The sequence below is a fragment of the Macaca fascicularis genome, chromosome 1, assembly GCF_037993035.2.
Source record: "Macaca fascicularis isolate 582-1 chromosome 1, T2T-MFA8v1.1".
Lineage (NCBI taxonomy): Eukaryota > Metazoa > Chordata > Mammalia > Primates > Cercopithecidae > Macaca > Macaca fascicularis.
In genome coordinates, this window is record NC_088375.1 from 214,397,797 (window position 1) to 214,425,000 (window position 27,204).

General features: G+C 51.2%; 3 protein-coding genes and 1 long non-coding RNA gene across 10 annotated transcripts in view; 2 read left to right on the forward strand and 2 right to left on the reverse strand.

Annotated features, from left to right (window-relative positions):
- KIF17 (kinesin family member 17) overlaps nt 1–11,468 on the forward strand; it is a 54,915-nt gene extending 43,447 nt beyond the window's left edge. Inside the window, exons 12-15 of one of the 5 annotated variants that reach the window (XM_005544544.4) lie at nt 3,238–3,496; nt 4,959–5,029; nt 9,128–9,245; nt 10,727–11,468. In XM_005544544.4, the coding sequence (XP_005544601.1) occupies nt 3,238–3,496; nt 4,959–5,029; nt 9,128–9,245; nt 10,727–10,902 (624 nt within the window). In that variant the 3' untranslated portion in view covers nt 10,903–11,468. The remainder of the gene's footprint in view (nt 1–3,237; nt 3,497–4,958; nt 5,030–9,127; nt 9,246–10,726) is intronic. The other 4 variants (XM_005544545.4, XM_065528663.2, XM_065528675.2 and 1 more) reach the window with 4 other exon arrangements.
- Nucleotides 7,018–14,105, reverse strand: LOC123570228 (uncharacterized). 3 transcript variants are annotated; one of them, XR_012425048.1, is made up of 4 exons: nt 14,037–14,105; nt 13,267–13,540; nt 8,050–8,107; nt 7,018–7,242 (listed from the first exon to the last, which is right to left on the reverse strand). It is a non-coding gene; the product is annotated as an uncharacterized lncRNA (long non-coding RNA). The 3 variants fall into 3 exon arrangements; XR_012425047.1 differs by having other exon boundaries at nt 7,018–7,883; XR_012425049.1 differs by lacking the exon at nt 7,018–7,242 and adding an exon at nt 7,438–7,872.
- Nucleotides 14,106–14,425: 320 nt separating this feature from the next.
- On the forward strand, nt 14,426–23,718 carry DDOST (dolichyl-diphosphooligosaccharide--protein glycosyltransferase non-catalytic subunit). Its single transcript, XM_015441471.3, has 11 exons — nt 14,426–14,594; nt 14,800–14,910; nt 19,647–19,733; nt 20,054–20,157; nt 20,299–20,393; nt 21,110–21,203; nt 21,446–21,594; nt 22,056–22,203; nt 22,871–22,991; nt 23,114–23,220; nt 23,308–23,718. Exons 1-11 carry the CDS (start codon nt 14,441–14,443, stop codon nt 23,455–23,457), a joined length of 1,320 nt encoding a protein of 439 aa, XP_015296957.1. The 5' UTR covers nt 14,426–14,440; the 3' UTR covers nt 23,458–23,718.
- Nucleotides 23,719–24,159: 441 nt separating this feature from the next.
- Nucleotides 24,160–27,204, reverse strand: part of PINK1 (PTEN induced kinase 1) — a 17,685-nt gene continuing 14,640 nt past the window's right edge. The window contains exons 6-8 of the mRNA XM_015452072.3: nt 26,848–26,975; nt 26,247–26,483; nt 24,160–25,043 (exon numbers count right to left, since the gene is read on the reverse strand). Of these exons, the coding sequence (XP_015307558.2) occupies nt 24,786–25,043; nt 26,247–26,483; nt 26,848–26,975 (623 nt within the window). The 3' untranslated portion in view covers nt 24,160–24,785. The remainder of the gene's footprint in view (nt 25,044–26,246; nt 26,484–26,847; nt 26,976–27,204) is intronic.

The window sequence follows — 27,204 nt, forward strand, 5'->3', positions numbered from 1 at the left end:
CTATCTCATGTTCATATGAATTGGCAGAGTCGTATTGGTGAGAGGTCAGTACTCCTCAAATTGATCTATAGATTCAAGGCAATCCCTATCAGAGTTCAGAGTTCCCGCTGGTTTCTTTGCAGAAATTGATAAGCTAATCCTAAAGTTCACAATGAAATTCAAGGGACTCAAAATAGCCAAAACAATCTTGAAAAGAACAAAGTCAGGGGAATCACACTTCCTGGTTGCAAAGCTTTGCTACAAAGCTACAGTAATCAAGACAGTGTGGTACTGGCATGAGAACAGACACACAGATCAATGGAATACAATTGAGCATCCAGAAATAAACCCTCATATTTACAGTTATCAATTAATTTTTTTTTTTTTTTGAGATGGAGTGCAGTGGTGCAATCTTGGCTCACTGCAACCTCTGCCTCTCGGGTTCAAGCAATTCTCCTGTCTCAGCTTCCCAAGTAGCTGGGACTACAGGCACATGCCACCACACCTGGCTAATTTTTGTATTTTTTAGTAGAATATTGGTCAGGCTGGTCTCGAACTCCTGACCTCAGGTGATCCACCTGCCTTGGCCTCTCAAAGTGCTGGGATTATAGGACTGAGCCACCACATGCAGCCTGTCAACTGATTTTTGATAAGGATGCCAAGATAATTCAGTGGCAGAAGGACAGTCTTGTCAATAAATGGTGCAGGGACAACTGGATATTCACATGCCAAAGAATAATGTTGGACCCTTACCTCACACCGCATACAAAAATTAACTCAAAATGGATCAAAACCTAAATGTAAGAGCCAAAACTGTAAAACTCTTGGAAGAAAACGTAGGTGTAAATCTTTGTTACCTTGGATTAGGCAGTGGTTTCTCAGGTATGACACCAAAAGCACAAGTCACTTAAAAAAAAAAGAGGGATAAATTGGATGGTGCAGTGGCTCATGCCTATCATCCCCGCACTTTGGGAGGCCAAAGTGGGAGGATCGGTTGAACCCAGGAGTTCAAGACTAGCCTCGATAACATGGGGGAAACCCTGCCTCTACAAAAAATTTAAAAAATATTAGCCAGAATATTTTGCACCTGTAGTCCCAACTACTCGGGAGACTGAGGACTGGGAGAGAGGGAGGACTGGAAGGTCGAGGCTACAGTGAACCAAGATCACACCACTGCACTCCAGCTTGGTGACAGTGAGAATTGTATGGCATATGAATTATATGAATTACATCTCAAGAAAACTGTTATAAAAATTATCGTGCTGGGTGCGGTTGCTCATGCCTGTAATCCCAGGACTTTGAAAGGCTGAGGCAGAAAGACCACTTGAGGCCAGGAACTCCAGACAAGCCTGGGCAACACAGGGAGATCCTGTCGCTGCAATAAATTAAAAAATTAGCAGGGTGTGGTGGCTCACACCTGTAGTCCCAGCTACTTGGGAGGCCGAAGTGGGAGGATTGCTTGAGCCCAGAAGGTCGAGGCCGCAGTGAGCTGAGAAGGTGCCCCTGCACTCCAGCCTGGGCAACAGAGTGAGACCCTGTCTCTAAAAAAAAAAACAACAAACAAAAATTATTGTGCGTGATTCCAGATGTCCAAATATATATAATGATTATTATACCCACTAACACCATGTGCTTACTACCCAGTCTAAGAAATGGAGCAGGGCCGGGCTTGGTGGATCACACCTGTAATCCCAATACTTTGGGAGGCCAAGGCGGGCAGATCACCTGCGGTCAGGAATTTGAGATCAGCCTGGCCAACATGGTGAAGCCCTGTCTCTACTAAAAATACAAAAAAGTGAGCTGAGTGTGGTGACTCAAGCCTGTAGTCCCAGCTACTCGGGTGCTGGGGCATAACAGTCGCTCAAACCCTGGAGGCAGAGGTTGTAGTGAGCTGAGATCTCGCCACTGCACTCCAGCCTGGGTGACAGAGTGAATCTGTCTCAAAAAAAAAAAAAAAGGAGCAGGCTGGGCCACTGTGGCTCATGCATGTAATCCCAGCACTTTAGAAAGCTGAGATGGGAGGACTGCTTGAGTCCAGGAGTTTGAGACCAGCCTGGTCAACAAAGTGAAACCTTGTCTCTATTTAAAGCAAACAAACAAACAAAACAAAAGAAATGGAACATTGTTAATCCAGTTGAAACCCCTGTGCACCAGCCTCTCTGTGGCTGTCCTGCCCACCCGTGTCCTGCCAGCTGTTCTCAAATGGGTATCAGTACATGAATTCAAACATCCTTCTTATTTATTTATTTATTGTGAGACAGAGTCTCACTCTGTTGCCCAGGCTGGAGTGCACTGGTGTGATCACTGCAACCTTCACCTCCCGGGTTCAAGCAATTCTCCTACCTCAGCCTCCCAAACAGCTGGGATTACAGGTGCCCACCACCACACCTGGCTAATTTTTTTGTATTTTTAGTGGAGATGGGATTTCACCATGTTGGCTAGGCTGGTTTCAAACTCCTGACCTCAAATGATCCACCCGCCTCAGCCTTCCAAAGTGCTGGGATTACAGGTGTGAGCCACCGTGCCCAACCTCAAACATCCCTCTTTACTAATCAAACTGTACCTGCTCTTTGAGGAAACAGACTGTGTACCAGGGAGTCCTGGAGCTCAGGGAGAGGGTGGTTATGGCTGGGGCTGGCAGTCACCTGTGCTCAGGAGGGACCAGGGGGACCAGTCTGGCAGACTTGAGGAGACCAAAAGAATCTGGAACCCCTGATCAAATCAAGGTGGGTCTTACTCTTAGGTCCAGTGTTTGTCACACTGTAACAGGGCTGTAGCAGTGGGAGAGTGAGGATTGTCAATTGGAGAGTTTGTGCCTGTTGTCCTCCTTAGAGATGTCACTTGTGCCGTTCTCTGAGATCCTTTAGAACTGTGGTGATGGATGTGGGGCCTTCTAAAAGGTCCCTGAATGAAACGTACACTGGGGGATAGTGACTGAGGGCTGGCTGTTGGAGTTGCTGATCAACTTTTCCCCTGCATTTTGCAGGGCTGGGGGGACACATTAGGAGCTCATTTAAATGCCAGGTGGAGAGGCAGCAGGGTGGTTGGATAGACAGAAGGATTGGTGGGTGTGAGAGAAGGTGGATGGATGGATAGAGGGAAGGATGGCTGGATGGATGGTGAGGATGAGAATGGATGGCTGATCAGGCCAGTGAACAGACGATGTGTGGCTGCTGGCCGGACAGTGAGTGGACAGGGCGGTTAGATGGAACGGGAGGTATCTTTCCCTGCTCACTGCCTGTCATCCTTTGCTTTCAGCTTCGGGCAGCAGAGGTGGAGATCAAAGATCTGCAGTCCGAGTTTCAGCTGGAGAAGATCGATTACTTGGCCACCATCCGCCGGCAGGAGCGTGACTCCATGCTCTTGCAGCAACTCCTGGAGCAGGTGCAGCCCCTGATTCGCAGGGACTGTAACTACAGCAACCTGGAGAAGATTCGGCGTGAGTCCTGCTGGGACGAAGATAATGGCTTCTGGAAGATCCCACAGCCCGTCATCACAAAAACCAGCCTCCCAGTAGGTCAGGAGCTTGGCTGGCCCTTGCCCTCCCCTCCCTCCTTCACGGTTCACCATCCTGCAGACTGGCAGGGAGCGTGGGCCTGTCCTTGCAGGCTGTGGGTGTAGCAGACACGTGGGCCTGGGTATCTAATGCGTCAGGACTCTGAGAAAGTGGTGTGTTTTCACACTGTCTGGAGGCAGACAGATGTGGGTTGGAATTCTGGCAGCACCATTGCCTGTGTGCCCTTTTTGGGACTCGGTGTCCTCATCTGTGAAATGGGGATGAATAACAGCACCTTTCTTAAAGTTGCTGTAAGGCTTGAACTGTGTTAACAGGCCAGGTATGGTGGCTCACGCCTGTAATCCCAGCACTTTGGGAGGCTGAGGCTGGCAGATCGCTTGAGTCCAGGAGTTCGAGATCAGCCTGGCCCACGTGATGAAACCCTGTCTCTAAAAAAAAAATACAAAAATTAGCCAGGCGTGGCAGTGTGTACCTGTAGTCCCACCTACTTGGGGGGCTGGGGCGGGAGGATTGCTTGAGCCTGGGAAGTCAAGGCTGCAGTGAGCCAAGATTGTGCCACTGCATTCCAGCCTGGGTGACAAAGTGAGACCCTGTCTCAAAACAAACAAACCCCCGAAAAACAAAAACCAGAAATGTGTTAATACACATGAAACGCTTAGAGCAGTGCCTGGCACATAGTGAGTGCTTGCTACATGTTATCCTAATCAGCATTGCCACTGGTTCATCCTTACAACAGCCCTAAGAAGGACAGGCCTTCTACCCCTTTCACATAGGAGCACACAATCTCAGACGGTCTAAAGTCACAGTCACAGCAGTGAGTGGGAGGACCATGGATCGAAACCCACAGTGCAGAGTTTCAGGCCTGGTTCAGCTTCCGCTCTTGCTGCTGACCTCACGTGTGACGTTCCGAAGATCACTGTCCCTCTCTGGGCTTCTTTACAAAGAAGGGGTTGGATGAGATGACCTTGAAGGCCTCCTCACCTCTGATGAGTCTCAGAGTAAAGCCAGACATGCTGTGGCTCTTTCTCCAGCCATGGACCTGACTCTGCGCATTTGGGGAGCCCACAGTGCCCCCCAGGAGTCCTCCCTCTTGCTCAGAGTGTTCATCCAGGTCCGACATCTCTGATATTTATAGATGGCATTGACACTATCCCTGCTGAGACCCCAGCCCGCTCCATTTCCCACATGCTCTCGGATGCAGCAGCCTTCCTGTCTGTCCCCACCCTCGCCTGCTGTCTTTCCCGGAAGCCCCTTGGCTGCTATCTTGCCTGGAAGCAGATGAGGGTCTTCTCTGGTGTCTGAGCCCCTCCTGCTGTCTGTTTCTTAAAATTATCCCTTGGCTTGGGCTGGGAAGCGTCCTCCCCTGTTTAAGCCTGAGCCAGGCCTGACCCCCACCTCCACCTGTGCCCTCCTCTGGGCCTTGCACCAGGCAGCAGTGACTTCAGCTTTTGTTTTCTCATAGCAGTTTCAACTGGGCCACAGAACAAACCAGCCCGCAAAACCTCTGCAGCAGACAACGGCGAGCCGAACATGGTGAGGACTCCCTCCCGGTGGGGAGAAGGAGTGGGGTGTCGGGGCTGGGAGGGCTCTGCCCCCAGTGCTGTGGGACAGCGTTACTGCAGAGAGCTGGTCTTCTACTTTCCTCCTGCCTAAGGATTAAAGAAGGGGCCCAGGCTGGATCCTTTTCATGTCCCTCCATTGGCACCTAGACCCTCAACCCCCTCTGGCCCTCATTCAAAGGCACTCGCGGTCATAAATACCAAGGGAAAGTAGTGGTTCCCGGTGGCCCATCTTGCCGGTGAAGGACAGAGGCTTCAGCCTCAAACTCAGAGGACAAGCAGCACATTCTGGTTTCCTGCCGGTAATCCTCAGACCACAAGGGTCCTCAGAGGGTTCATGAAGCAGTAATTGGGATTCCTAAGTCACTTTATTTTCACCTCTCTCGTATTGTCTTTTTTTATTCTTTTTCTAAGCTCAGTGGCAAGACCTATCTCCTATATTTTGCAGTGCAACAGAAATGCATGTTCTTTTTTTTTTTTTTTTGAGACGGAGTCTCGCTGTGTCGCCCAGGCTGGAGTGCAGTGGCCGGATCTCAGCTCACTGCAAGCTCTGCCTCCCGGGTTTTTACGCCATTCTCCTGCCTCAGCCTCCCAAGTAGCCGGGACTACAGGCGCCCGCCACCTCGCCCGGCTAGTTTTTTGTATTTTTTAGTAGAGACGGGGTTTCACCGTGTTAGCCAGGATGGTCTCGAACTCCTGACCTCGTGATCCGCCCGTCTCGGCCTCCCAAAGTGCTGGGATTACAGGCTTGAGCCACCGCGCCCGGCAGAAATGCATGTTCTTAAAGCATGGGTGGTTTTTTTTTTTTTTTTTTTTGAGATGGAGTCTCACTCTGTCACCAGGCTGGAGTGCAGTGGTGCGATCTCGGCTCACTGCAACCTCTGCCTCCCAAGTTCAAGCGTTTCTCCTGCCTCAGCCTCAGCTGGGATGACAGGCACGTGCCACCATGCCCAGCTAATTTTTGTATTTTTAGTAGAGACAGGGTTTCACCATGTTGGCCAGGAGAGTCTTGATCTCTTGACCTCGTGATCCACCCGCCCTCATGATCCACCCGCCTCGGCCTCCCAGAGTTCTGGGATTACAGGTGTGAGCCACCATGCCTGGCCTCCTTTTTATTATTACTATTATTATTATTATTATTATTATTATTTTGAGACAGAGTCTCGCTCTGTCGCCCAGGCTGGAGTGCAGTGAGCTGAGTGCAGTGGCGCGATCTCGGCTCACTGTAAGCTCTGCCTCCCGGGTTCACACCATTCTTCTGCCTCAGCCTCCCAAGTAGCTGGGACTACAGGTGCCTGCCACCACGCCCGGCTAATTTTTTGTATTTTTAGTAGAGATGGGGTTTCACTGTGATAGCCAGGATGGTCTCAATCTCCTGACCTCGTGATCTACCCGCCTCGGCCTCCCAAAGTGCTGGGATTATAGGCGTGAGCCACTGTGCCTGGCCAAGCAGGGTGTTTTCAATGAAACTCTTCAAGTTTGTTAACTTAGCTGGGAGCTACTGTCCCCAGCAGCCACCAGAGGCCCAGACAGAAGGGCACCAGCGGGGAGTCCACCGGTCCCTGGGGGTGGCCTGGTCAGCAGGCACAGCTTCCACGACACAACTCCATGAACAATGATATGAAAGTTGTTATTATTTATAGATCCTCAGGCTAGGCAGGGCCACCAGAGAGGGACCCAGGCAGCTGGACCCCCTGTTGGTGTCCTTGTGTCTGGGCCTCTGGCGGCTGCTGGGGACAGTAACTACCAGCTAAGTTAATAGAAAAACTCAAAGAGTTGTCAACAAACTTTTTGACAGGGGTTTGACAGGGGTCAAAAAGTTTGTTGATAAGTGGTCAACAAACTTTTTCTGTAAAGGACCCGATCATAAATATCTTGGGCTTTGTGAACCATGTGGTCTCTGTCACAACCACTCAACTCTGCCACTGTAGCACAAAAACAGCCACAGGTAATACACAAATGAATGGTGTTCCAATAAAACTTTATTTACAAAAATAGTCTGCAGGCCAGATTCTGCCTTAAGCCATTACAAATATTTCAGAAAACCCACATAGAATATACCTTTACAGTTATGATAAGATCGCTAATGAATTCCAACCAAACATCTCTGGCGGAGCAACTCAGGCTGCAAGGGGCCACTCATGGTGGTCTAGAGCTTGATTGGCAGTTTCATCAAAAGGAAATTTGCTGCCAGGAAAAAAGACATTCTTAATCTGGGACCACAAAGAGGTTATGTCAGAATGCGTTCAGCTCCAAGTGATAGATACCAAAGCAAACAACCATAAGAAAAATAGGGAATTTTTTAGTTCATGTAAGTGGACCAGTTTCAGGCATGGCTGGATCTAGGGGCTGAAACAGTCAGGGTCTGTGTCTGTCTTCACCTTTTTTTTCTTTTTTTCTTTTGAGACAGAGTTTCGCTCTCGTTGCCCAGGCTGGAGTGCAGTGGTGTGATCTCAGCTCACCGCAACCTCTGCCTCCAGGTTCAAGCAATTCTCCTGCCTCAGCCTCCAGAGTAGTTGGGATTACAGGCGTGCACCACAACGTCTCAGCTAATTTTTTTGTATTTTTAGTAGAGACAGGGTTTCTCCATGTTGGTCAGGCTGGTCTTGAACTCCCGACCTCAGGTGATCTGCCCGCCTTGGCCTCCCAAAGTGTTGGGATCACAGCGTAAGCCACCGCTCCTGGCCTATGTCTTCACCTCTTGTTCCTGCTTCCGTTGGTATGCTAGCTGCAGGCTTTCTCCACATGGTTGGAGATCGGGATCACTGCTGGCCATTGGTGATCCAAAAGGGAGAGAGGCCTGGTCTGTTAAAGCAACTGTCCCCAGTCTTTTTGGCACCAGAGACCAGTTTCGTAGAAGACAATTTTTCCACAGATCAGGACAGGGTGGGGGTTGGATAGTTTCGGGATGATTCAAGTGCATTACATTTAATGTGGACTTCATTTCTATTGGTATTAGATTGTAATATATAATGAAATAATTATATAACTCACCATAATGTAGAATCAGTGGGAGCCGTGAGCATGTTTTCCTGCAACTAGACGGTCCCATCTAGGGGTGATGGGAGACAGTGACGGGTCATCAGGCATTAGATTCTCATAAGGAGCGAGCAACCTAGATCCCTCACATGCGCAGTTCACAATAGGGTTTGCACTCCTATGAGAATCTAATGCCACCGCTGATCTGACAGGAGGTGGAGCTCAGGCAATAATTCAAGCGATGGGGAGCAGCTGTAAATATAGATGAAGCTTCACTTGCTCACCTGCCGCTCACTTCCTGCTGTGCAGCCCATGGACTGGTACCAGTCCATGGCCTGGGGGTTGGAGGCCCTTGTCTTAAAGCATCCTTAAACTACAGCTCAGGGAGAGATTCTGATTGGCTCTGCCTGGGTCATGGGCCTACTCTTGGACCAATTACTGTGTTTAGGAAGATGTGGTTCTGTGATTGGTGCAGTCTGGGTCACATGTCCAGCTGTGTAGCAAAGGGGTGGGAGTCAGATGTAGTATAGGGCTCTATGAATGCTCACCCCACTGGGACCATCAAGTGGAAGGAGGACAATTCCCTGAAAAGGGAGGTTTAGACTGAAGAAAACAAGTCCATAATAGTGGTGAAAAATAATAGCTCTTGGTGATAAAAATGCTAGGATTCCAGTTCTAATGGTCACAAATGTACCCGTGAGCTGAGGATAGCATCGCATTGCCTATTCTATGAACATGTCGTGATAGATTTGGGGTTTGTGTATCACCCTGGCCCCTGCTGGAGCCGGCAGGACACCCTGTTTTGAGCTTTGTAAGAGAGAATAAGGCACTTCCCATCTCAAGGAAGGGGAGGCCGGGTGCAGGCTTGGCTGGAGACTCTGACTTCCTGGCCCCGAGCTACCTGGGATCCCACCCACGAGTCCAGGGCCTACGGTGTAGGGTACACCAGAGTGGGCAGTGCCTGCTCCAGCCCTGTGATAACTTGGGGGAGGCTGGGGTGGCCCCCCACTGCCGCAGGATGCCAGAGGCTGCGGAGCCCTGTGCCAGGGGCACAAACAAGGGGGCGTGACCACGGGCATCTGCATCTTGGCAGGAGGAGGACCGCTATAGGCTCATGCTCAGCCGAAGCAACAGTGAAAACATCGCCAGCAACTACTTCCGGTCTAAGCGGGCCAGCCAGATCCTCAGCACCGACGCCAGGAAGAGCCTCAGTGAGTGTCCCTCCCCTGTTCCCACTGTCTCCACACAACTGGGAGAGGCATGAAGGGGATAGTTTTGAAGTCAGACAGACCTGGGTTCAAAAACTGCTTTCCCTCTCGGAGCCTCAGTTTCCTTAGCTACAAAATGTGGGGGGTAACACCAACTTCTCAGGATTAGGTGAGAGGAGGTGAGGAAACGGCCCAGCCCGGGGGCTGGTGCTCAATACAGAGTCTCCTCTTTGCTCCATCCTTGTCTCCCCGGCCCCCGTAGGCACTCAGCACATGGCTCAGGGTCCCGGCTGGGGATGCACGGGTTCAGGTCTCACTAGTTACACACCAGCTTCCTGGTGAGTTACACGCCAGCATTGTGACTTCCTCCAAATGCAGATTGACTTCACTTGTCAAGGGCCACAAATGCAAAATACGCTTTTAAGAATTAAGCATCACTTCATTTATCTGCTTTTAAAACTGAAAGCAAAGCCCGCAGAGCTTCCAATAAAATAGCAATAAAAAGCAAATCTTGGCCAGGTGTGGTGGCTCACGCCTGTAATCCCAGCACGTTGGCAGGCTGAGGCGGGTAGATCACTTGAGGCCAGGAGTTCGAGACAAGCCTGGCCAACATGGTGAAACCCCCTCTCTACTAAAAATACAAAAATTAGCCAGGCGGTAGTGGCGCGTGCCTGTAATCCCAGCTACTTGGGAGGCTGAGGCAGGAGAATCATTTGAGCTTGGGAGGTGGGGGTTGCAGTGATTCGAGATTGTACCACTGCATTCCAGTCTGGACGACAGAGTGAGACCCTGTCTCAAAAAAAAAAAAAAAAAAAAAAATTAGCTAGGTGTGGTGATGTATGCCTGTAATTCCCACTACTCGGGAGGCTGAGGCATGAGAATTGCTTGAACCTGAGAGGTGGAGGTTGCAGTGAGCTGAGACCGTGTGAGCTGAGACTGTGCCAATGCACTCCAGCCTGGGTGACAGAGTGAGACTTTGTCTTTAAAAAAAAAAAAAAAAAAAAGCAAATTTTAGTTCTATATATTGAGGTTATTTAAGAGACAGAACGGGTAGAGTTGAGGAATAAGGTGGTGGGGGGTGGGTGGGGAAATAGGATTGAGTGCCTGGCATTGTGCCTATGTTGCAGATGAGGAAACTAAGGCTCAGAGATGAAGCAGCTTCTCTAAGGTTATAGGAAGCAGTGGAGCTGGGCTTTGAACCCAGGCTTGACTGGCTTGAGATCCCAGGCTGCCTCAGTCTGAGGCTTTAAAACCCCAACTCCCCAGCCCAGCCTCTTTAGATGCAGACATAGTTGCTGGGTCTGAGACCTCAGCCAGAGCAGCCTTGCAGAGCCTGGGGTCCCAGCTGCAGGGCCAGGGCCTCTGGCTGGGCAGGGGGTGGCGGGAGCAGGGTGGGCTAGGCTCTCCATCCTACCCACTTAGGGCATTTTCTCTCCATCCTTGCTCTCTTGGCTTACCAGCACCTCTGCCCCTCTTCCCCACAGCACATCACAACTCGCCACCAGGCCTCAGCTGCCCACTCAGCAACCCTGCCATCCCACCCACCCAGGCCCCTGAAATGCCCCAGCCCCGGCCCTTCCGCCTCGAGTCCCTTGACATCCCTTTCACCAAGGCCAAGCGTAAGAAAAGTAAAAGCAACTTTGGCAGTGAGCCTCTGTGAGCACAGCTGCCTGCCGCTGTCTGCCTTATAGGCATCTAATGACTGCCAGGCCCTCCCAGGGCAGTCCCAGCCAGGCCTCCTCCCACCTGCCACACAGCGCTCCAGGGCCTGAGGGCTCCCTCAGCCCTGGGAAGACACATTCCCTTCCCTGTTCCCCAGAGAGTCCACCTCTGCCCTGGGCAGGAGCCCCTTGGAGGCTGAACAGTCCTCCTTAGAGAGGCCTGCTCCAGCTGTTCGCACCACATCAGTGTTTCCGTCTGCTCACCTGCCACGGAGCGCACACCCATGCCCACCAGTGTTGGTCTTTGCTTCAAAGCCTCAGACCTGCTTCATGGCCTTCACCAGCCCTGATGGAGTGGGCAGCAGCTGCCACGTGGAGGAAGCTCAGTATCAGCCGGGAAGGAACTGTGCCTCTGCCTGACTGGCCCCACTTCCTGAGAACTGCCCTGCCCCGTGGGTGGTACAGGGGTCCCACAGCAAGTCTTCCTGCACTGCCCACCCCTGGCTGGTCTGTGGCCCAGGGAAGGCCACTCCACATCAAGCTGCCCAATAAACTGCTTTTAAGATAAGCTCCCCTTCTCTGGCCCTCTGACTGTGTCACTTGGGGCCCCTCCCTGCCATTGTGGCCTGGCTGTCCCAGGGAAGCTCTTTCTGGAAGAAGGGCTCTTTTGCCTGGGACCTCCTGGGTTTCTGCAGCTCCCTACAATCGTGAGTACATTCTTCTGGGAAGAGCGTCTGAATTTTCATTAGATTCTCGAAGGACCTGTGACCCAAGAAAGCAGACCCCTTGTTGTGGAAAATAGGGCCATGTCTCACTGAGGCCAGAAAAGGGCCCAGCTTTTGACAGTCCTGGGGGCTGTGCTGGGACTGGGTTCCCTGATACAGCCAGAAATGAATCCAGGCCAACCTATTTGTGTCCACATAGGGGGGTACCTCCCCTTGCCCATTCTATCCCAGGCCTCTCCTGTGGGGGGCCCCAAATCTAAGGGAAAAGGCTTGGCCTTTGGCACAGTCCTGGAACCCATTTCACTCTGAGCCTTATCTGTGAAATGGGGATAACGCCCACCTCACAGGGTTCATGTGAAGATTAAATGAGATAGTATGTAAAGCTCCTGGGGCATAGCAGGTGCTCTGTGTTAGTCCTCCGCCTCCCTATTTTGTATCAATTTCCATGGCAGGCCCCACAACACCCAGGCCTGGGCTCACACTCTTGAGAAGCTCACACTCTTGAGAAGCTCGGGTGGGGGTGCTTAGACAGCTACAGAGATGTCCAGCCAGTGGCAGGCGGCAGTGCGTCTTGAGTCAGAACAGGTGACATCAGGTCTTTTTAAAATTATTTTTAGGCCGGGCGTGGTGGCTCACGCCTGTAATCCCAGCACTTTTGGAGGCCAAGGCCGGCGGATCACAAGGTCAAGAGATCGAGACCATCCTGGGCAACATGGTGAAACCCCGTCTCTACTAAAAATACAAAAAATTAGCCGGGTGTGGTGGCGGCACCTGTAGTCCCAGCTACTCGGGAGGCTGAGGCAGGAGAATGGCGGGAAACCGGGAGGAGCTTGCAGTGAGCCAAGATTGCGCCACCACACTCCAGCCTGGGCAACAGAGCTAGACTGTCTCAAAAAAAAAAAAAAAAAAAAAAAATTATTTTCTTTTTTTGAGATGGAGTTTCGCTCTGTCACCCAGGCTGGAGTGCAGTGGCGCCATCTCAGCTCAGTGAAACCTCCGCCTTCCGGGTTCAAGCGATTCTCCTGCCTCAGCCTCATGAGTAGCTGGAATTATAGGCGCCCGTCACCACACCCGACTAATTTTTTTTGTATTTTTAGTAGAGACGGGGTTTCACCATGTTGGCCAGGCTGGTCACGAACTCCTGACCTCAAGTGATCTGCCCGCCTCGGCCTGCCAAAGTGCTGGGATTACAGGTGTGAGCCACTGCACCTGGTCGAGATGAGGTCTTTATGGGGAACAAAGAGTGCCTTTCTGAAGGAAGCAGTGCTGGGTGGGGCTCCCAGAAAGGATGGAGAAGATCCCGGGAGGTTTAAGATGGGGGTGTAAGGAGGGGGCTCCTGGCGGAGGGCGCTGCAAAGCAAAAGGCAGGAGGTGTGGAACTCAGGGGGTTAAAGGCTGGGCCATTCCTGTTGCATGGACGCCCTGAGCAAGGACTGAGGGGGGATGAGGCTGCTGAGATGAGTGTAGGTGGAGACCTGACAGCAAAGAGCCTTGGGGTGTCCCTGTGCTGTGGCCGACTCCTAAACAACAGTTTAACACCGTTGGCTCTGAATTAGAGGTGCGCGGACGTGGTATTGTGTGTCGAGGGTGAAGGGCAGGAGTTAGGGTGAAGGAGCCAGGAGCTCTGCAGAGGCTTACCTTGGGGCGGAGCCAGTGGGAATGGAGAGCAAGCAGAGTCCGTTAAGAAGATGCATGGAGGGAGGTTTTGATTTTTGCCCAATTTTTGGGTTGGTGGACAAGTGTCAGAAAGGAACTGCTACCTTCTGTCTCTACAAGTGCCGTCACCATTGGCCTCAGGATTGTGGTTGGGACGCAGAGGACAGTGGAAGTCTTGCTGCTTGTGGTAGTTTTTACTTAGACCCCTGGTGGGCAAAGGCAGGTCTGACGTGAACCGGGTGGCCTCTGTACTAACCTAGAAGAGGTGGGAGCCACATTATTGAATGGATGTTCAGTCTAGCCTGGCGCTAAGTGCTTCAAAACCTGCCATGTTCCTCCCAAGAGCCCAGAGATGAGTTAATTAAATGGCTGTTCCTAAGGCACACAGATAAGCAGCGAAGCTGGACCTCGTCCTTAGCCCTATTTACAGCCAGGGAAACTGTCCTGGAGAGAAGTGCAATGCCCGGGTAACGGCTAGTGAGAGATGCAGCTTGGAAACAGAACCATCGCTAGGCCAGTCCACTGCCCATCCACAGTCTCCAGCGTGGGCCACCGAGCTGGGCAGGACAGGCCCGTCCATGCCATGGCCCCTGGAGCCGTGAGCCCCAGGAAGCTGGCTCCAAGTGCCCTGGCCCTGATCTTACTCTTCCAACCCCTCTTCCCTAGAGATGGTGGAGGTGGGGCTTAGTTCCTGATCCCGAGCCTTCCCAGGCCCAGTGAAGACCCCGCCAGCGAGAAGGTGGCTCCACAACCTGTCCGGGACGCGACGGTCAAACCCAGGCAGAATCCCTCAAGCTCCAGCGGGCAGCGGGCTCCAGACTAGGGGGCGGGAGGCCGGCCTGGGCGGAGCAAAGGGCGCTCGGCCTCGTTGATTGGCCGCGGCTGCAGAGCTGTCTCTCTAGGATTGAACCTTTTCTTTAGGGAGGCGGGGCCTTGATACACTCTCACCAATAGGGTTCAAGGAATCCGCCTCCCACCAGGACACTTCCGGTTGTGCTCTGCGCTCCTTACCGCCAAAGCTCCGGCTCTGGCGCCTAGCCCCGGCGTATGCCGATCACTTCCGGGTGATGCTCCACGGCCACGAGCCGCGATTGGGCTACCGTAGACGGGGTACTTCCGGTGTCCAGGTGCTGGGTTCTTTGGTAGGAGGAGGAAGATGGAGCCCAGCACCGCGGCCCGGGCTTGGGCCCTCTTTTGGTTGCTGCTGCCCTTGCTTGGCGCGGTTTGCGCCAGCGGACCCCGCACCTTAGTGCTGCTGGACAACCTCAACGTGCGGGAGACTCATTCGCTTTTCTTCCGGAGCCTGAAGGGTGAGAGCGGGGTCTGAGGGAGGAGCGTGTGGGGGCCTGGGGTTGTTACGGCATCGAGGGCATTGAGCACTCTCCTCCCCACTCCCTTTCCTGGAGCAGGCCGCCCGGGTCTGGCCTGCCGCTTGGGGTGCGGGTCCGCGATGTCTGCAGCAGGGGTTTCCCTTCGCGTCCCGTCTTTCTCAACTACCTGTTTTTTCTTGTCTAGACCGGGGCTTTGAGCTCACATTCAAGACCGCTGATGACCCCAGCTTGTCTCTCATAAAGTATGGGGAATTCCTCTATGACAATCTCATCATTTTCTCCCCCTCGGTAGAAGGTAAGGGTTCCGCGTCGCCCCTAGCGCTGGGATTCGAGACCCGGGACTGATGGATTGCTTTCTTCTGGTTCTTGGGCATGTCCTGGGTGATAGGATGGGCGCAGCTACCACGGAGATGAGAAAAAGGCTCATTTCTGACCTGACCCTAGGAGGGGAGATCTTTCTAAAAGACACAGCTAAGGATTGTGGAGTCAAGTGTTGCTGCAGACTATGGAACCCAGGACCCTGCTGCTCTACTGAGAAGGGAGTTTACTCTGTAAAGGGCCTCATAGAAAGATGGAAATCTCCTGGGTTGGGTTTGCCTGGGTGGAAAGAGGAAATGGCCTGTTATTAATATGGATTGCTATAAAGAGGCATTGTGCATTGTGGCAGTTGATCTTAAGAATTCAGATAGATTCATAGTCTCGGGCTGGAAAAAGAGCCTTAGCAATTATCCAGTCTACCCCTCCTCCCATTTGAGGCTGGATAGATAGGTCCAGCAGCCTCGCAGAGAGCTAGTCGTTTAACAGAATGAATATCTTGGCCAGATTATCCAATTTATACTTGAGTATTCCTGTTTTACGAGGCAATCTACTCCACCACTGAACAATTCTGTTAAGAAGTTCTTATATTAAGCAAATATTGTCTCCTGCTTTATTTTGTTCTTAAGCTCCCCAGCACCTTAGAGAATAGATCTAATGCTTATCTTGCTTGGAGGCATAGCCTCCACATAGTCATAGCTTATTCAGTTGTTTCTCCTCCAGGCTGAACATCCCCAGCTCCTTGGCTGTTTCTCTTTTGCCATACTTTTTTGGTGAGCATGTTAGTCATTCTCTTATTTGCTTCAGTTTATCTTTTTCTCAAAAGACTCAAGTTACCCCTGTCTAAGACAGGACTGCCTTCCTCCCTTCAGTTAATGAAGCCTAGGAAGTTCTTCATTGGCGCCTTTTTTTTTTTTTTGAGACAGGGTCTTGCTCTGTCCCCTAGGCTGAGTGCAGTGGTTCGATCATGGCTCACTGCAGCCTCTACCTCCCAGGCTCAAGGGATCCTCCCTCAGACTCTCGAATAACTGGGACATGGCTTGTTTATTCTCTGTAGTTCACGTGAGGTTCGGTTCCACCAAATCCCTCAAGTATTTTTCCTAGGCTTCTGTTACTTACTGTGTCACTCCCAACTCCCTTGCAACGTGTGCTTTTGGAATTGGCTTTTTGGAGGCAAGATTAGTTAGGCGGATATCACCCCCAATTGGTATAAGTTGAAATATTCAGATGACTGGGCAGGTGAATGGAGGCTTCAGTGTAGTAATGGGTGGTTTGCCAAGTTTTTACTGTGTTTGAAACTTTGAAATAGGTACCATACAGTGGACTGGGGGAGATCTTAAGGATAGGGAGTCTGCCCTAGAGGAGTTCTTTCAGTCTGTTTTTGAGGAAATAAAAGTAAAGACCTGAAATGAGTTACCAAACCCTGTGTCAGGATGTAAGATGAAGTGGAAGCACTGTCAGCTTGTATAGGTCCGAAGGAAAGCAGCAGTGAATGAGACTGGTCGGGAGTGGGCTGAGAGAGGATACTGTTGGTGGGAGAAACAGCAGAGAGTGAAAAACAGTGTTTCCCCAACTTTAGTTATTTACACACATCCTTCATGGTTTTTACCATATTACATATCTCCTGTGCTAATAACTACCTAGTATTTTTCTTCAAATTGACCTGCTCAAAAGAAAAAAAAAAGGCTAGGTACGATAGATTATCTCTGTAATCCCATCACTTTGGGAGGCCAAGGCAGAAGGATCGCTTGAGTCGCGGAGTTTGAGACCAGCCTGGGCAACATAGTGACACCTCATCTCTACAAAAAATGAACAAAATTAGCTGGGTGTGGGGCACATGCCTGTAGTCCCAGCTACTGGGGAAGCTGAGGTGGGAGGATTGCTGACCCTTGGTGGTCAAGGCTGCAGTGAGCTGAGATCATGCCAGCTGCACTCCAGCATAAGTGACAGAGCAAGACCCTGTCTCAAAAAAGAAGAAAAAAACAAAACTAAACTAGAATAACATTTTAAAAGGGAACCAATAGTGAGCCCAGAATCACCACTGAAAATGGAAATCCAGTGTCGTCACTTGACGTACATAGAAGGTAACTATAAATAGAATAAAAACAACATCCGTAAGTTCTAGCCAGATACTGCTGCCTGCTGAAGGCTTTGAACCTGAGGTTCCCTCTTGAAAAGAGATTAGCAAGCATTAGAAGTTCTAACAACTAGTATCAAACTAAGACATTCTCTTTGATGGAGAAAGCTTGAAAAGTAAGGAAGGGGAGTAATTTCTGTCCCTGAGATTCAAGGTTATTTAAAACCCGGTTCCCGCATTCCTGTTGCTGCCTTTTCTGCCTCTGGTGGAGTGGGTCCCACACTTTGGAAGGTGCTGCTGCAGGAAATCCTCAGGCGTTCCTTGGGAGAAGGCTGCAGGGTAGGGTTCAGGGTGTAGGGGTTTGGTGTCTGCTCCCAGGGCCCTGCCCTGGTCCCATGACCACTGTCACTGTCATTCTCTCAGGTGTGTGAGTGCTGATCTGGCTTCCCTCTCCATGTTCCAGTGGCTTCTTTGCCCTCTCTGGCATCGGAAGGCTCCCAGGTCACTGGCAGTCATGGCTACAAGGGAAGAAATTTTCAGCGCATCCTCTATACCCAGGAAAAACTGGATCCCTGTTATAGATGGGGAAATGGGTTCAAAAGGATGAAGAGATTTGCCTAGTTTTAACCCCAGGTGGTCTCAATTTCAAAGCCCGTGTTCTCTCTACCTTACAAGAGTTCCTCAACAGGTGCACTCTTGACATTTCAGACTGGATAATTTTTTACAGTGAGGCTGTCCTGTGTACTGTAGGGTGTTTAACAGCACCCTGGGCCTCTGCCTATTAATGCCAGTAGCCACTTTTTCCTGTTATGTGACAGCGAAGAAATGTCTCCAGACGTTGCTCTGAGGGGCAAAATCGCCCAAGATTGCAAACCACTGCACTGCCAATAGGCTGCTTTTGGAATGTCTAAGACTGCCTGGCCTCTCTGAAGGAGAGTGGATAGATGGCTTTTTGATCTGAAGGAGAGTGGATAGATGGCTTTTTGATCTGAAGGAGAGTGGATAGATGGCTTTTTGATCTGAAGGAGAGTGGATAGATGGCTTTTTGAATGTAGCATGAGAGGCAGAGGTAGAGAGTACAGGAGCTTCTGTGTATGCCTGAAGGTCAGGTAAGGCACTTTTATTTTCTGCTGAAGATTACCCCTCAAGAAACAGGGCTCTTCTATTCAGATCTTTACAAAGTTATTTCCACCTGCTACTAGGGGTCTAATGGATACACTTCTCTGTCCAGTCTCAGAAATTGGCATGTCCGTCCTTCCGGTTGCTCAGCCAGACTCCTTGGAGCTTTTCTGAGGCCTCTGTCAAAGCATCAGCAGGCCCTGCGGCTGTGCCCTCAGAAGGCGTGGAAGCCTGCCGCGCCTCCCTCTGTTGCTGCTGCACGGTCAGCTCAGCACTCTTCACTGCCTAGCTTTTCACAGTGGCCTTCTAACCCATCACCACGGCCACGCTCACCCTCGTACCCTAGTCTCTACCCCGCCGCCAGGATCATCCTTCAAAAATAGGAGGGAGATCCTGCCAGGCTCCTGCTCAGAATCCTCCAGCAGCTCCCCACGACAGGGCCCTTGTGTGGGGTGCAGAGCCCTGCGCAGCCCGGGCCCTCACTTCACCCGGCCTTACCTCCTGCTGCTCACTCCTTTCTTTCCAGCTAAGCCACACTGGGCCCCTTGCTGGTGACCGTGCCCACCCGCCTTGGGGACTTTGCACCTGGTGTTCACTATGCTGGGAATCCTCTGACCCCACAGACTGCCTGGCTCACGCTTACATCTTCTCAGATGCCACTTGCAGGTCTTCCCTAAACAGCCTTGGCACAAGAGCTCCCCTCCCACACTGTCCGCTTTGTTTTTCTTCTCGGCTCACAGAATTACTCATTTAATGAATAAATGGATTACTGAGCACTTCCTTCATTACCTTAGGTTGAACATCAGAGTACACTTTGGGGAGACTCTGGAGCCTCAAATAGCCCCACCCAGTGCTAGTTTTAGATGCTTATAGCAGTAGTCACATGACCCAATTAATTGACCAAAAAAGGATAGGATCTCACAGTTACAAATGTTGGAAATTAATGAGCCCTTTTGGTGATCACTTTTTAAAAAGCAGTGTACTGGGTGGCTCTGTTGTGGATGTCATGGATAGAATCTGTAGGATTAATAAGGAAAAATGGATTAATGCCAGACCAGGGAGTACTGGCGTCAAGTGGCGGCATCACCGGCGATGCAGAAGTGCTCTTCCTCAAACCATTTAGACAGAGTGGAATTGACAGGCTCTGGAAACTGACTCCAGTGATCAGCGTCACTAGTGTGAAAGGTGCAGGTGATGAGATGAAATATGGGCAGTACAGCATTTCCAAATGCATACGTACAGCTTACTTGACCAGTGCAATTAGTGGATGTTTGACTGTTTCCTCCAAACCTCCAGAAGTTTCTAAGTCCGAGCCATAATTTTGAGTCTTCACGCTGGAAGGATGGGGCCTTTCCGTTCTGGGATGTGGTGCTCGTAACCTCTCCCTCATTGTGGCCCCCAGAGGGTGCTGCTCTGTGAGTGATCGTGGCTGCTCTGCCTTTCATGTCCCCTCCCTGCCAGTGTCAAGAGGAGCAGGGAGAGGAGATCTCTGGGTCACTGTGTCTGGTGCCTGCTTTCAGATTTTGGAGGCAACATCAATGTGGAGACCATCAGTGCCTTTATTGACGGTGGAGGCAGTGTGCTGGTAGCTGCCAGCTCAGACATTGGTGAGTCCGACCTGGGAGGTTCTGGTGCTTTCCACTTCTCCAGGGCGTTGGAGAGCATTACAAACAGAAGCTGCCAAATTAGCATTCACTGGGTGGGCCTTAGCTGGGGAGTCAGTGAGGGAACTGTTTTATCAGTTCAGATTGTGACTCCTGGGGCAGAATACCACGCTGCTGTCCAGCGGTCCATTTGGGGCTGACAGCCGGACGAAGCTGCAGGGCACTGGGGCTGACTGGCAGAGAGGGAGTCACAATGAAGCCAGGACACTTGGCCCAAGGTCCCCCTGTAAGGGCTCAGCCAGGTGTCTCTTGGGTCTCTGCAGGTGACCCTCTTCGAGAGCTGGGCAGTGAGTGTGGGATCGAGTTTGATGAGGAGAAAACGGCTGTCATTGACCATCACAACTATGACATCTCAGACCTTGGCCAGGTAATCAGGCCTGTCACCCTCCAGGTTTCAGGGACATAAGGCAAAGCTCTGCCTAGCCAAAAACCAAGAGGGCGTGAGGAGGTTCTCCCTGGCTTCAGGAACCTTTTCCTGACCACCCACCTTTCCATCTGCTCTTTGCAGCATACGCTAATCGTGGCTGACACTGAGAACCTGCTGAAGGCCCCAACCATCGTTGGGAAATCATCTCTAAATCCCATCCTCTTTCGAGGTGTTGGGTGAGTGCGCAGGAAGAGACCAGCAGAAACCTAGGGGAATAAGGGGTCACTTAATTTTTTTGGGAAATCAAGCCAAAATTGTGATGCTTTTGGGCTATATAAATGGGATTAATGTATTATATTAAGTCAAGGCCAAGTAGAGTGGCTCACACCTGTAATCCCAGCACTTTGGGAAGGCCTAGGCAGGAGGATCACTTGAGGCCAGGAGTTTGAGACCAGCCTGGGCAACATAGTGAGAGCTCCTCTCTTAACACACACAAAAAAATAGTTGGCTGGGCGCGGTGGCTCATGCCTGTAATCCCAGCACTTTGGGAGGCTGAGGCTCAGATCCCCTGAGTTCAGGAGTTCAAGACTAGCCTGGCTAACATGGTAAAACCCTGTCTCTACTAAAAATACAAAAATTAGCTGGGCATGGTGGTGTGCGCCTGTAATCCCAGCTACTTGGGAGGCTGATGCAAGGGAATGTCTTGGACCCGGGAGGCGGAGGTTGCAGTGAGCCAAGATTGTGCCACTCCACTCCAGCCTGAGTGACAGAGTGAGATCTGTCTTCAAAACAAAACAAAAAGTCAAACTCCATTGTTATAGCAAGACAAGAGCTAAGTGGTTGGCAATTAAGACAAAAGGATTCATTCCTGGGAAGAACTGGCTCTTGGGGATCCCATGTCCTTGGACTCAGTTCCTGGGGCCAGTGCTGGGCTGCTCTCGTCCTGCTACAGGATGGTGGCTGATCCTGATAACCCTTTGGTGTTGGACATCCTGACGGGCTCTTCCACATCTTACTCCTTCTTCCCAGATAAGCCTATCACTCAGGTAAGGGCTTCACAACCTTGAGCCTTCGAAATAAGAATGAAGCAGAACAGCACATTTGGCTGAGGTGGAGGAAGTGACAAGTTGGTGGGGTGGGGCATGAGCAGAAGCGGTGTGGCCTCAGCCTTCCCCTTCAGGTAGGGCCAGGGTCGTTTTGGTCTGGCCTGCTGTCCTCTTGCTCGGGAGGCGCGGCAGCTTTTCCCTTACTTGGAACTGCTTGGGTCACAGCCTTGTTTTGTTCCCAGTATCCACATGCGGTGGGGAAGAACACCCTCCTCATTGCTGGGCTCCAGGCCAGGAACAATGCCCGTGTCATCTTCAGCGGCTCCCTCGACTTCTTCAGCGACTCCTTCTTCAACTCAGCAGTGCAGAAGGCAGCACCTGGCTCCCAGAGGTAGCTGCCAGGAGGCTTAGGGGCCGGGGATCCAGGTGGTGCAGTCTGTGTATATGGGGAGGACTCAGAAGGGGAAGGAGGAGGCTTTTAGCTCAAAGTGTCAGAGGCTGAGTGTTTCAGATGCTGTCAGATTATTTCAGGGCTTTATTGCTATATTGCTGGTATTGGCACTTCCAATTCTTTAAGGTAGTCGTGACATCTAGAGATCCCTAACCTCCCGTTCCTTTTAGAAAATTGTGTATTTGTTGTGCAAATGACACCCAGAGCAATAACACCCAACCACCCGTATCTTTCCGTTTTTTCCTGTGTTCCCTTTAACCATGGGTCCCTAGGTGCCCAAGGCCTATAAGCAGAACTTTGCTAGGGCATTGTCATGGTGGACATGAGCGGTCCTGCCCATCAGGCACCACTGGAAAAAAGGTGGCTCTGGTGCCCAAGCTTCTTCTGTTTCCCTCCTGCAGGTATTCCCAGACAGGCAACTATGAGCTAGCTGTGGCCCTCTCCCGCTGGGTGTTCAAGGAGGAGGGTGTTCTCCGTGTGGGGCCTGTGTCCCATCACCGGGTGGGCGAGACAGCCCCACCCAATGCCTACACTGTCACTGACCTAGTGGTAAGAGATGCTTGGGGTGGGAGGGCCCCAAGGGTTTGCCAAGCTGACTGGGCTCAGCTCAGAAGCACTTATTGAACACTTCTGTGCTGGCCTAAAGGGCATACATAAAGATGAAGAAGTTAATCCTTACACCCGAGCATGCCAGGTTCAATGCAGAGCTTGGCATGAAAACTGATGTCCTAATAGGAGCACTTCTTTTGAAGAGGTATGTGTATTTGCTAAGAGTGGCAGCAGTGGGAGGGGCTTCACTGATTAACTCTGCCCAGAAAGTTGGACTTAATAAGAGAAACGACATTTCGGTTAGGTCATTAGGATGATTTTGTTAGGTGAGAGAAAGCGAATATGGAAGCATGAATGCTTGAAAGTGCCTGGCACATTCCGGGTCAGCAGGGTGGTCTGAGTCCAGACTTTGATGTGCCATGAATACTGTGTGAAGGCATTTGAGCCTTCAGAGAAGAGGCAGAGATGCTGTGTTGGGGGAATTAACCTTGCTGAGGAGAGAGATTGGTTACTGATCAGGGCCAGGTGGCGGGGCATCTGCAGGTCTTCTGAACTCCTGGGCGTTCCTGCCACGTTCGTCGGGTGGGAATTAAGTGCAGCTCTGCCTGCGGGTGGTGGCACGCCTCCAGTCACGGCCAGCCGTGGCTAACCTGGCCTTTTATCTCAGGAGTACAGCATCGTGATCCAGCAGCTCTCAAATGGGAAATGGGTCCCCTTTGATGGCGATGACATTCAGCTGGAGTTTGTCCGCATCGATCCTTTTGTGAGGACCTTCCTGAAGAAGAAAGGTGAGTGTAGTTCCTGCACAAGGATACTGCCAGAAACGGCCCAGGCCTCACTTGCTCCCGAGGCCCAACCAGGAAACGCTCTGGGAAACCCCTCCCGGTTATTCGTGTTGGTTCTTCTGCAGGTGGCAAATACAGCGTTCAGTTCAAGTTGCCTGATGTGTATGGTGTATTCCAGTTTAAAGTGGATTACAACCGGCTAGGCTACACACACCTGTACTCTTCCACTCAGGTAAGCATAGGTGACAGCCCGTTTTCAGCTAGCATGTCCCCTGCCCAGGCTCTGCAGTGGCCAGGTGTTGCTACGTCTGTCCTGCAGGTATCCGTGCGGCCACTCCAGCACACACAGTATGAGCGCTTCATCCCCTCAGCCTACCCCTACTACACCAGCGCCTTCTCCATGATGCTGGGGCTCTTCATCTTCAGCATCGTCTTCTTGCACATGAAGGAGAAGGAGAAGTCTGACTGAGGGGCCAGAGCCCCGGGACTCTGCACAGTGTGGAGACGGGGCGGGGGTTGTTAGGATTGGTGGTTTTATTTTGCTTTGTTTAAAGCCATGGGAGAATGGCACAACTTTACCTCTGCGGGAGATGTAACACTGAGAGCCAACGGGTGGGAGTCGGGATAATTTTTATGTAAGTTTTTCCACTTTGAATTGCTAATTGGCATTTTTCATATGTGCAGTCACTCTCATTTCTAAAATAAAGAGCGACGTCGCCCTCAAATTTCACCTTGCCTCCGTCCTGCTTTGCTAACGGCTGTGGGTGGGGATTGCTGTTTGGTGATGACTAGATACAAAGTCCTAAGTGGCTTCATGAAATTTTGCCTAGGACTGGACTGTCTTTAACTGTGAAATGATGAGTCTTCCTAACATCTCCTCAAAGGATACAAGAAAGTTGCTAGTAGACTGAGGGGTGGGAATCACTGAAATGGAAAATCTAGAATGACAGTGCTGGGGAAGAGAAAACTAGAACAGCTTAGTTGAAGAGAACCTTAACTGCATGTTGACGTTGCTTTATTTAGGCAATAGCTGTGTTCCTAAAAATCATGTATAAAGTTAGACGTGAGATCTCTTCCCCAATGTTGATACCTGCCCACAAAATGTTCTCACCTTCAGAGTGTAAGAATCATTCTTAAAGCCAAATATTCAGTTCAAGGCACATACGTCATCTGCAGTTGTAAATTTGCATTTAATATTTCACAGTTCCTGTAAGAGAGGCTGGTCAGGAGGGAAGCCCTCAAGTGTAAATCCCCACACTTGCTCATCAGTCACTTTCGCTATGTGAGATTAATTCAGTAGCTGGTCCAGAACACACAGCTTGGGAATACAGAGGCCCAGGCCTCACGCAGACGTTTCCCACTCCCGTAACTGAATCTGCTGTCTCGTGCTGACCCATGCTGATAGCTGCCTTCATCCAGGTGGCAAATGCAGACATGCAACGCTGCCTCCTTCAAACGAGTTCCTCATGTTAGGGGCAAAGGTCACAGCCAAACTCTGCCACTGACAGCCAGTGCCTTGGCCTGGAGCCTCTATGTGGATGCAGGCCTCTCCCTCCTCAGTTCGGCTTCATCTACTAGACCAGCTTGGCCATTCACTTTTCAGATGTCTGTGAGCACAGGACTGCAGACTGAACTCTGACTCAAGCTCTTCCATTTGCCAAGCCTGAAGCTTTTTCTGGCTAACCAGCCCTCTCTGCGCCATCTTGTCTCCTGACTCCCACCCTCACCATTCACAGACCATCATGACACAGCGGATACCAAGTTCTTTTAGTAATTCACCAGCTCCATGCAGGGACATCACAGGGCTGCCCTCCATGAGCAGAGAAGGAGGGCTGCCTGGCAGAGCGTTTCACACTCCAGGTTAGCCAGAAAGAGCATCTTCATTTTTGTTTCCACACAACACTTCTCTGTGAGCCTGTTGGCCAACAAAGTGGCAGCCGATTGTTGGAGGAGCCAGCCAACCATCTTATCTAACTTCAGATTCTTCAGGGCTAGAATCTGTTCACCCCAGAGGCTTAGATGAAGCACATTTGCAGCTACTCGGGCAGATAGTCTCTGCAACAGGAAGGGAAGCTAAAGTTAGAACATCTGTTAATGCTGTCTCAACCCAAAGCCTGCTTTGTTAGTGAGGGTCTTCCTTTCTCTGGTCCCAACCCAGTTCTTCCTCTACCCCATCTCCTACTGATGCCCTTCACTCAGGTGACAAATACTGCCTGCCCCTCCCCGTGCTCCAAGCTTTTCCACGTGTACACCTCTGCATGGGGTAGCATGCATTGTTTAAACAGCCTTTCCCCCCGGTGGAAAGCCCAGTGCCTCTTGTGCACAGCTATCTGGTCCCTTGTACCAGGTAAGTTGCCTCCTATCATTTCGTAACTGGTTGCAGCTGTTATTCTAACCATCACTGTGCACCAAGATAGCAGGCTACGTACAGAGAGCGGTTAACAGAGTGGCAGAACAGTGCTGGGACGCAGTTATGGCTCAGCTCTTTGCACTAAGCCTGCCCCTGAGCCAGCTGCCACTCCAATTACGGCTTCAGACGGGTCTGCCTATGCATTCCTTTATATTAATTTCACAACGTCCAGATCTGCTCTCAGGAGATGTTTTCCATCTCTCTCTCTCTGATCAGTTCTCAGCTGTTTCCATGAGCTACATCTCCATTAAATGTTTCTCAAAAATACATCCTTTTCTCTCTGAATAGCTTTTTTTTTTTTTTTTTTTTTTTTTTTTTTTGAGACAGAGTCTTGCACTGTCACCTAGGCCAGAGTGCAGTGGTGTGATCTTGGCTCACTGCAACCTCTGTCTCCCAGGTTCAAGTGATTCTCCTGCTTCAGCCTCCCAAGTAGCTGGAATTACAGGCATGCGCCACGACACCTGGCTAATTTTTGTATTTTTATTACAGATGGGGTTTTACCACATTGACCAGGCTGCTCTGGAACTCCTGGTCCCAAGTGATCCACCCACCTTGGCCTCCCAAAGTGCTGGGATTATAGGCGTGAGCCACCGTGTCTGGCCTCTGAACAACTTTTTAAGCAACTAAAAAGCCACAGGAGTTGAACTGCTGGGATTCTGACTATGATGTGGCTAGCGCTCCTACTCCTATCTACATTAAAATCTGTTTTTTGTTCTCCTGTAACTAGCCTTTACCTTCCTAACACAGAGGATCTGTCACTGTGGCTCTGGCCCAAACCTGACTTTCACTCTGGAACGAGAACAGAGGTTTCCACCCATACCATCCCCTCGAAGCCGGGACAGCCTCACCTTGCTGGCCTCTCGCTGGAGCAGTGCCCTCACCAGCTGTCTCACGTCTGGAGGCACCGACTCGGGCAGTGCAGGTAGCTGAGCCTCCTGGTAGCTGCGGCTCTCAAGGTGGGCCTTGCCCTGGCTGTAGAAGGGATTGACAAGCCCGAAGATTTCATAGGCGATGGCTCCCACTGCCCAGGCATCAGCCTTGCTGTAGTCAATCACTGCCCTGGGGCCAGGACGGGCCGTGGACACCTGTTCAGAAGCAGTGGGTGAGATACCATGCTGCCCGCCTATCTAACCTTTTCATGTCCTACACGTCACCTGATTGACGGGCTAATCTGAACTCTGTCCCAAGGAGCCCGGAGCTTGAGTGAGCTGTGGCTCAGACTCAGAAGGGGTCTGCTTAGACCGCCTGGTTTATGTGACAGGACTCGCACTGCCCTGGAACACGAGGGAAAGTCGGAGGAAAGCGAAGTGGCAGGGAAAGAACTTGTGCCAAATTATGGGTCAGAAAAGATGGAGGTGTTGGGTGATCAGAGGCATCAAGTCTCCTTCTGCACTCTGTGGACGCGTCGGGGAAGGGCTGCCGATGGCGCATAACACGCTCGGGACTCACCTCTGGGGCCATCAGGCAGCCGTTTCCGCCCCGATCCACATACCAGCTGCTGAAGGGCAACTGCAGGCCGATGCTCTCATCAGCCAGGCAGCAGCCAAAATCTGCGATCACCAGCCAGGGGCAGCCGTCTGGGAAGAAGCAAGCAAAGTGACCGATTCTCCTCCCCTCCTTCCCTCCGAGAGGCCCTCCTATGTCCCTACTAAAGCCACCAGCAAGACATGGCTGACGGGCTAATGGCTCGGTGTTGGCCCAGGAGGCCAGCAAGGCCTGAGAGCTGATCGGAAGGGCCTGCTGTGTGAACATGGAAATGCCTCCAGGAAGTATGGGCTGCAAAATCCCCAGGCAAAGGACTGTGTA

Bases quoted from the DNA above. Each gene is read 5' to 3' on its own strand.
- DDOST (XM_015441471.3), top strand. From the start codon at position 14,441: ATGGAGCCCAGCACCGCGGCCCGGGCTTGGGCCCTCTTTTGGTTGCTG. The intron at 19,734-20,053 runs GTGAGTCCGACC...GGGTCTCTGCAG, and splicing joins AGCTGCCAGCTCAGACATTG to GTGACCCTCTTCGAGAGCTG. The intron at 20,158-20,298 runs GTAATCAGGCCT...TGCTCTTTGCAG, and splicing joins ACATCTCAGACCTTGGCCAG to CATACGCTAATCGTGGCTGA.